This window comes from Pteropus vampyrus, unplaced genomic scaffold (assembly GCF_000151845.1).
Source record: "Pteropus vampyrus isolate Shadow unplaced genomic scaffold, Pvam_2.0 Scaffold80, whole genome shotgun sequence".
Classification (NCBI taxonomy): Eukaryota; Metazoa; Chordata; class Mammalia; order Chiroptera; family Pteropodidae; genus Pteropus; species Pteropus vampyrus.
Genome location: NW_011888861.1, coordinates 315,362 through 325,447, shown reverse-complemented (window position 1 = coordinate 325,447; position 10,086 = coordinate 315,362). Strand labels below are relative to the sequence as shown.

Here is a 10,086-nt window from a genome sequence, read left to right as displayed (position 1 = left end):
ATGAATTTATTTCTTTTCTATTAGACTGTTATTTTGTTCACAAGACTCAGGAAAACAAGAACTGTCAAATATTAAATTGCGTTTCTACTTTGAAGACATTCAGTATATTCTCTGTAAGTTTCTCTGCTTTTTTAATCAAGAAATGTTTGTTCCAGTGTTTATTACATGATTGAAACTTAAGTTTAATTTATGTTCCGAAGTCTAATGTTCAAGGACCCAGATGATCTCGAGGACTCATCTCAGCTCCAGCGCAAACTCCACAGTCTGGAACTTTGGGCTTTGATCACTGCAATCTCAGCTTCTCATCTGTGAAATAATCTTAAGTCACCTTTATCTGTTTCCTATGATGCTATGAATTTTAAGGTTCTGTACAAATTATTTTTTGCATTTGGTGCTTGGCAGAAAAGATGGAAAGGTTTCTTTATTACTCATGTTAATGCTGTAGATAAGGCTATGTTTCTATTTTAGTATAAAAATGTTTTAAGAAAATGTGAAAGATTATATTGAATTTACATTCAGTTTTCATTCTAATTAATATTTCAAGGCTATCTAAAATGAAGACATGAAAATTTATACTATTTTAAAATTTCTTAAGGTATTATTCTTATCAGCATTCATATTTTAAAAGATAAAGCTTTTAAAAATATATCTGTGGTGGGTATGTTTCTAATGATATTTTTCTAAGGCTTTTATTAACCTGAACAAAGCTCACTAAACAGAAAGGGTAGGATGAAAGAAAGGAATGTTTAGAGCAAGAATACTCTTTTGAGAAATTGCCTTAATACGTTTTCTATTTTATTTTGTCACATATTCCGTAAGCAGGGTATAATTTTTGGCTTGGATTATAGTTCTGGTCTACCCTCTCATTTTAAAGCCAAATTCAATAAAAGGATGAAATATTTTAAACAGATCACTTAATCAAGATTCTCTGTTTTAAACTTTTCCTCTTAATTTTCTGCTATTCTGCTTACTGCCTTAAAATCATCCTTGGACTTTTTTATAACCTGTTCTAATGTTTATACTGTCACCAGGACATTTCCCCCTTGGTTGTTACATATTGGCTATACTATTTTCAAATGTGTTACTTAACTACCTAATGGTTACCTTGGTGAAGTGCTATATAAATGCTAACCAAGATTATTATTGTTACAGTATTATTATTGGTGGTGATGTTTCACCTTTTTTGTTTTCCCTGCAGTAATATTTTCATCCTATGGAAATGTTTCTACATCTCTCAATAAACTTAAAGTTCTGTACTCAGTGAGATTCTCTTCATACCCTTAGAGTCATCTGCATCCTCTATTATCAGCTATCACTTTGAAACACATTTCTGAAATCTACCTCAGACTTCACTCCTAGCCAGCTGACTTGCATTTCCAGAGACTTGATGGGTATTAGTGGATCCTCAGGTTTAGTGTGTCCTGTGTAAATTTCTTTTGTTTCAATTCTCAGTCACCTTATCCCTATAGCTAGTCGCTTACTGTCTGCTTTCTTAAGCAAGAGATCAGCGAACTCTGGCCTTTGGGCCAAACTGACCTGCTTATTTTTGTAAATGAAGTTTTATTGGAACTCAGGGATACCCATTTGTTATGTATGACTGCCTTTGCTCTGGGGTGGCAGAGTTGCAACAGAGACCTGTGGCCAGCAAAGCCTAAAGTATTTACTATCTGTCCCTCTTCTTCCTCCTCTTCTTCCCCTTCTCCCTTTTCCTCCCTCTTCTCCTTCCCTCCTCCTCCCTTTCCTCCTCCTTCTCTCTTTCTTCTTCTTCTTTCTCTTCCCCTTCTTCCTCTCCTTTTCCCCCTTCTTAATTTCTTTGTGCCTCTTCCCCATGCATTCAGGTTTCCATATTCTTTTGCCAAGGGTAACACTCAACGTCATGCCTTAGCTGTGCTTAATAATCAAATAATTGAATCACATTGTAGGAAGCAGCCATTTTATTTGGGTTTAATTATTGGTGACCTCACGGACTCTCTTAGATGTTTGGCAGTGATTCTGTGCAGTTCTTGAGGAAGCCAGATGTTACTTCCTTGGATAGATTGTTAACATAAACAAAAGGACTTTTTAATTTGATGAAGTATTTCACATTTATTACAAGAAAACTATTTGTATACAACGATACGCTTGGTACTGATAAAAAAATAAAACCAGGGGGTGGAGGTAGGCAGTAGTTCTCTTGGATATGTTAAGGAATCTACAAAAGTCAGATTTCTTTGATTTTGTTAACAAGTTTTTTCAAGATTCCAAGTGGAAAAACTGTACCAAAGTACTCTAAGAAGTTATTGAAATGAAACATAGGTGCTATTAAGTAGCATTTATGTTTTGCCTATTCATTCATTTATTTAATCATTCTTTGCATACTTCCCATACCATATCATCTATGGTATGATAAATAGGCACATAATTCAGAAGTTTTACTTTAATTCAGAAGTTTTTCTTTAAGCAGCTGTGAGAAAATCTAGTTTCATGCTAGATGGGCTTGCTATTATTTAGAGAACATATATGCACTAACATTAGTTTCCCTGTACACTTGTGAGCAAAAGAATTAACACTGTTTTCTCTTCAATCTTTTAGAAAAGCTCAAGAGGAGAACAAGAAAATAGTGCTAGCTGGATGTGTTCCTCAAGCCCAGCCTCGTCAGGACTACCTTAAAGGACTGAGCGTCATAGGGGTAAGCTTGTACCTGATGGGAAAAAAGAAAATCTTATATTATTAAAATATGTAATAACTCCACATTTTATTTTCTACTTCTATGTTATTTACAAGCTGTGTTACAATAATGGCTGTCCTTAACTTACTTATTGTCACTGAAACTTTGTCATGTCTGTGGAACCTTTTCACTTTAGCACAAAAGCATGTTCTAGGTTCTCTCATTAAAAAAAAAAAAAAAAAATTGTGGTATGGAGTTTAAGTTGCTTAATAATAACCTGGTCTTTATCTGCCTGTTTAGTACCATTTCTTGCCATGTAATTATAATTTTCCCACCCCACTGAACTACTTGTCATCCTCCAATACATAGATGCCTGCTTTGGAATGTCCCACTTCCCTTATACTCACCCCCCAAGTCTTGGCTACATTATCCGTTCTATAAAGCCTTATCTGACCACTTTGTGCAGTTCTCAATCAACCTGTCTCTGGGTTCTCTTTGTTTACTGTCATTTGCTCTTTTAGCATTTCACAGAGTTGTGATTTTGGGGTTAACTTAAATTTTTTTTTGAATAGAGCCTTTTTCTCTATTTAAATTATTAGCTTCACAATGACAGATTTTCAGTCCTTTTTTTTAAGCCCTCACTGTGTTTCTCAGGCCTTTCTCACAATGCCTGATGTACACTAGCACTCTCTAAGTGTTGGGTGACTAACTGAATGAAAGAATCTTTCCTTGTATTTTTGGTTTTGACATGCTTTTTTCCCTGTTGGGCAGCTAGCTCTGTGAAATCAGGAGATTACTGTTTACTATCTCTTTTATTCCTTGTGGCCATCACTATTCATACAGTACCCAAAGGTAGTTGGCATTCAGTCAATATTAGTTGATCACATGGTGGTGCTTCATCTTTTCTAACATTTTATTGAAGCTGTACTCAGCGTGCTAAGTAATGATCTTTAAAAAAGGTTTTATTGGTTTTTAAAAAATATTAAAATATTATATGTTCATAGAAAAAATTATATGAATAATTGGAACCTGGATTGAGATTTATTGGAATTTTCCTTATTTGAGGTATTATTGACAGGTTCTTATACTATATTATCAGTGTAATGAACTTATTTTCTGCTGTGAAGTCCTTACCCCACTAGCAAATTTAATAATCTTTGAACAAACATTCTTGTGTTAAACAAACAAAACCAGAATGTTTGGGAACTTTAGTTTATTTTCACCATTTGTCTGTTTACATTTTGATTTCTCTTGGTTTCAGGAATGAAATGAATATGGACTCCTAAGTTATCTTTACATGTCAGACTAACTTTCTCCATAAACATCCTGCTGTTTCAGGAAAATAAGAAACTAGTTAGAATTCTGTTTTAGAGATGGAATGTGATAAAAGCTTGCGATTCATCTTAGATTTTATCTCAAGGAATTAAGTTACTAGAATAGGAGAATTTCTTTAGAATGGCAAAAGACTCTTCTCTGTGCGCATTATATTAACATTTTCCCGAACTCCATGGTGTGTAGTGAAGAGCTTAGTACATGTTAGGATGCAAGAGGATTCTCAAGGTAGTGTAAGGGAGGACACTCACTCAGTGCTGTTAATGTGGAAGATGATTTTCAGGGATAGACATTTTTTCCCTATTTACTCCAGCACCTCTTTTGTTCTGTCACCTAGTCTCGTTTTATTACCTTTAAAATTTTTAAAATTTATTTTGTTTTGTTCCTATATAACTGAAGCTAACTCAAGAACACATGTTTTAAAGTGAGTAGAAAGGAAATTCAGTTCCATTGCCCTAACACAGTAATTATAACCTTACTTATTCCTGTCATACTTTTAACCTTTTCATATTATTTTACTTAAATATAATCTCCAAACTATTTTATCTTCTTATTTTTCCATGAGGTTTTTAAATTATTTTAAAATTTTTATTAATATTCTGTTGAAGGATATACCATAATTTGCTTAACTATTCTTGATTATTAGATAGAAGTATTTTCAGATTTTTAGGAAATATACATCACACATTAATGCCCACAAGGACTTTTTATTTTAATTTAAAATTAGTGTATTGTAAAGAATTTCCAAAGATAGAATCAGCAAAGTTTTAGAGTTATATTTTAATTTTATCTAAAACAATTATTATTATTATTATTATTAAACTCTAAGATTATTCTTTGTCAACATCATTTTATAGAGCATTTTTTTCTGTAGCAGCTATATGACATATATTAACTGTTTCTTTATATAAAAAATAGTCCACAGAACTGAAAATTTTGAAAAAATATTGGAAATAGGAAACCAAAATCATCTATAATTGGTGTTAAGAGACCTATTTCTGAATAGAATTGTTAGAATTGCTATAAAATCAGAAACCTTTTGAAATATAATGAGTTACAATGAAATAAGGAAATGAATTATATTAATTTGTAGAAAGAAAAAATAATTCTGAAATGTGAAAAAATATGAAGACGTTTAAATTCCATAACCTGGGAAACTATTTTTAGGAGGATGTTTCAAATTGTATTGCACTTTTGATTTACAGACTGCATGAAAACTGTTATTCCTTCACAGAATTCCTCTCACAGAATTTCTGTGATGGAACTCGTTAATAGAGGTGGAAGCAAGGACAGCTGTAACTGCGTTCTGTGCTTTCACTTCCTGCTAGGATTTGTTTTTGTCACCCCACAATACAGGGAGGATATGTCAGTTCTGTTGACACACTGACTGAAATAAAAAGCTTCCTTTAGGTGGGGATCAGTGGATGAGCAAGCTACTTAATGCACACCTGAGTTCAAAAGATATACTGTCCAATATTTGCAGATGCTCATAGCATTTAAGAAGATATTTAATAAGTAAGAAGGATATTATTACTATCTTCACATGTTATTCTCCATCAGTATCAGCCTTTAGAAATGGTGCATTTAATTTGTTTTCAGAGATAGTAATGTGGTGAGGACACATAGTAATTGGTGATTTGACCCCTGGACCTTTTTCATCATCTGCTTGCTGCTTCCTGAAACAATCTAGTTGTATTAATATTATTTGTGTGGTGGTGCATGGAAAGAAAATACAAGTAAAACCTATCAGCCTCTAGATCCAGAACTGGCTTTGGTAGCAGTGACTTTCTCCCATCCTGGAGCGCAAAGCTGTCTAATTTTTTTCACATTAGGAGAGAAGAAAGAACAGATTCAAAACATAGATGTCTTAGATAAAAATATCTTTTTTAACCAAAACTTTTTTCCTAGCATGATTAAGTGAAGTTTATATTTTATGTCTAAAATATATGTATTTGTAGGTAACCAGTATAGAATCAAGATCTTTTTAGTTTTTTCAGTATCTTGAAACATTTTACCTTACAGTAAAACGTTTCATTTCTCTTTTGGCAAATAGTTACGGTTAATCACCCACCTTTGAATGAGTTTTCATGCAATATCATTTTTTTTTTTTAATCCCTGCTGTTATTTGTCTAAATTGATTACTCTGCCTAGCTGTAGGTGGTTCCATGATCTTGTGATTATACCTATTAAATGCTCCTTTCCTTCTCTTAAGCTCATTTATTGGCAGGAAAGTTTCTTTTAGATTAGTCAACCAGATAGCAGGATGTTCTTTCTTAAAGTCTAGTGTAAAAAAAGAATAGTAGACATCATAACTCAGAAAGCCTGGCTTCAAATTTCAGAGCTGCCACATTATTCTTTCTTAGATTCAGCAAGTAAGTACGAGTGCCTACTATGTGCTAGCTATAGTTCTGGGTGGTAGGAATAAAATCATTAGAGATCCCTATCCTCATAGAGTTTATATTCCAGTGTTTGGGGAGAGACATATGGTTTGGGCCTAGAATGTTTCTAGCTTCCTGGAGAATGTGGTGGGGTGGGCCCTAGACCGCAGAGAGATTGATTCGGGAGTTTCTCTGTCAGGATCTGATGGAAATATACTTTGAGCCCATCAGTTAGGAGTTATGTTAGGGATAGATGGGTGAAATAATATTTATTTACTTGAGTTCTTAAGGTCATGTTATTTCTCAGTTATTGTAGTAGTCATTAATAATAGGCATGACATTTATTAGGAAGGTTGGTTTTTACTGTGTTACAAGAAAGCATGTTTACAAAAACTGAACAGTACATTTTGTATAGATTTTCTATACTAATAAACACAGACTTGCATTTGAACTTGGTCTTGGTGTTGATTCATTAAGCTTTGTAGTAATTGCATAATTTCTCTAGAAATCCTGAATAAACTACAAGTTAATACACAGGCTATAACATTCAAAAACATGCAGTTCACAGCAGACTATAAAATTTGATGTCGAAAATTTGTAAATGACAAAACTGTGAGCCCTGCAGTGCACGTTTTCTTTGGAGAGCCGAATAAAAGTGTGGTTTAACGCAGGTATCCAGTTATCTCAGGGACTGTTACCAGGTTGATTTGCAGTGGTTTAAAAATCTTTTCAAGCAGGCTGTTCTAATCCCCAAAACCAAACAGCATGATGACTATTTCAAATGTGAACACTAATTTTGAAAATTATATGTATCTAAAGCAGCATTTGAAGGAGGCTATATTTGAGAATATTTCCATTAGATACCATATTACAAAAGGTAAATTTATGAAGTGATACACTGTCACAGTGACATCAATATTGAGGATAAAGCTTGAGAAAATGTGTCATTTTTCTCTACTTCATGTCTTCTAGTATTTCCTTTTCTCATATATATATATTTTTTTACTTCTAATTATTTAAAAGGCAGTATCATAACAGAATGACATGTAAATTAAAAGCTTATCCATGTTTGTACCTTCCTAGATCTGTTATTTTTTTCATGACCTCTTCTAATTTATCTATATGTGTACACATTTTTCACCTATGGAATTATAAAAAAATGGTGCATCACAGTACTTAAGATTGTGAATTGAGGAGCTAGATTGCGTGGGTTCATATCCCTGTTGCACCACTTATTAGCTGTATGGCCTTGTACAAGTTACTTATCTTCTCTGTGCCTCAGTTTCTTCACTGGTAGAATGGAGATAATAGAACCTAGCTGAGTTTTTTAAAGGTTAAATGAGGTAATACCTGTTATGTGCTTAGCATGCATTGGCACATAGTGCCCAGAATTGGCTTTTTTTTTTTTTTTTAAATTTAATTCACTTACTAGTAGAATCAACATTAAGCACTGGATTGAAGCTATGTGGAGCCCTGGAATCCACTGTGTGCCTGGAACAAAACTATTTGCTAGAGATACGGAACTGAATAAAATTTGTCTTTTCCATAAAGACCATGAAATCTGAAGAGAGGCCCAAGAAATCATGATAAATATGCATAGGGATAAAGTCCTGTGGGTACACGGGGCATGAAGCCATTCTTGACTTGGACTTCAAAGGCCGAGTAGTGGTTTGATGAATTGAGAAACTAGAAAGGGCTTTCCGCAGAAGCATCTAAAAAAAGTGTGTGCTTAAGGGTGCCTGGTAGGGGGCAGTAAGAGCAAGAAGTGTGTCCTGACGAGTGTAACTTGGAAGGAGTAGTTTTAAGAGATGTAATTTTTTTTTTTTAAAGTTAGGGTGACATTGGTTAACAACATCCAGTAAAGTTATGGTGACATTGGTTAACAACATCCAGTAAATATATATAGTATCGTGCGTTCACCGCCTATAGTTAGATTTCTTTCTGTCACCACATATTTGACCCCTTTTACCCCATCTACCACCCCCTCCTCCCTGCCCCCACTCTCTGGTAACCACTAGTCTATTGTCCATGGCTATGAGTCTCTGTTTGTTCTGTTCGTTTGTTGCTTTTAGGTTTATATCAACAAATGTCTTTTAGAGTAGTGCAGATACAGTGTTAGAGCAGTTAGCAGGTGGAGAGAAGTTTGCATTCAGTGGAATGCTTCAGTCACACTCAAGAGGACAGGGTAACAGACTGGGTGGGGGGTAAGATAGCATAAAACAGTGCAGTATAGTCTAGTAGTTATTTCTATGTGCCCTTTATTCATCGTTTGTTACTTTCTTATATGTTATTGATATTAAGTGAGATTTATTGAGGTATAGTTAGCATACAGTGAAATTCACCTTTGATGAATTTTAACAAATGTATACTGTTATGTAAGCACCACCGCAATCAAAATATAGAACATATCCCTGCACCAAAAAGTTCCTTTGTGTCCTTTTGTACTCAGCCCCTTCCTCCACCAAACACACATACCTGCAGTCCTTGGCAATGATTGTTCTAATTTCTGTCTCTATAGTTTTACTGTTTTCATAATGTCATATAAATGGAATTATATGTTACTTATTTCTTGCTGTTTTCATTTAGCATAATGCATTCTGTATTCATCCATGTTGTGATTGTTAATCATTACTTTTTATTGCCTAGAATTATTTCACTGTATGATGGACCACACTTTGTTCATCTGTTCACCACTTGACGGAAATTTGTGTTTTAGGATATTAAAAATAAAACTTTTATAAACATTAATGCATAATTCTTTGTGTGGATACGTGTTTGCATTTTCTTTGGTGAATACCTAGGAATGGCATCACCTGGTCACATGGCAAGCATCTGCTCAACCTTTTAAGAAACTGCCAAATTATTTTTCAAAACAGCTATACCATTTTGCATTTCCACCAGTGGTTCCAGTTGTTTCACATCCTCACCGAAACTTGGTACTACAAGTTTTTTTTCTTTCTTTTTTTTCTTTTTTTTAATTTTTATTTTAGCAATTGTGTTAGGTATGTAGTGGCATCTCATTGTGGTCTTAATTTTCTTTTCTCTGTTGACTGGTGTTGAGCATATTTTTGAGTGATTAGCTGCCATCCATATATATATCTTTAGTAAAATGTTCAAATCCTTACCACTTCTCTCTTTTTGGTGACCTTGAGTTAGGAAACTATTTCTTAGGAAACACACACACACACGGAACTATTTCTTAGGACATGAAAGAAAAGAAATTGATAAATTGGACTTTGTCCAAATTAAGTACTTTTGCTCCTCAAAAGATACTGTTAAGAAAATGAAAGGATAAACCATAGACTGGGAGAAAATATTAGCAAAACACATAGTACCTAAAGGGTTTATATGCAGAATACATATAAACTCAACAGTAGAAAATCAGTCTGTTTTAACACGGGGAAAAGATTTGTATTTCTTTTTATCACCATTTTTCATTGTCTTTCAAAATTTTCATATAGGAGAAACTGAATATTTGGGGGAGAGGGCATAAGTGGGTAATTCCAGCAGCAGTTATTTAAAAAAAATTCCTTTCCCTCTTTTACGATGTTAACTTTCTCATATGTTTGTTTAATTGGTGTATTTGTTTTATATACCCCATAACAAATTACCATAAATATAGTTGTGTAAAACAACACATATTTATTTGGAAATCAGAACTTGGATATAGGTTTTACTAGACTAAAGTCAAGGTGTCGACAGTGCTATATTCTTTTCTGGATGCTCTAA

The 10,086-nt window shown here is 33.8% G+C and overlaps 1 protein-coding gene across 9 annotated transcripts in view; it reads left to right on the top strand.

Annotated features, from left to right (window-relative positions):
- Positions 1–10,086, top strand: part of CDKAL1 (CDK5 regulatory subunit associated protein 1 like 1) — a 459,847-nt gene that overhangs the window by 147,709 nt on the left and 302,052 nt on the right. For all 9 annotated transcript variants that reach the window (XM_011362830.2, XM_011362832.2, XM_023532244.1 and 6 more), the window contains one exon: positions 2,572–2,668. In XM_011362830.2, the coding sequence (XP_011361132.1) occupies positions 2,572–2,668 (97 nt within the window). The remainder of the gene's footprint in view (positions 1–2,571; positions 2,669–10,086) is intronic.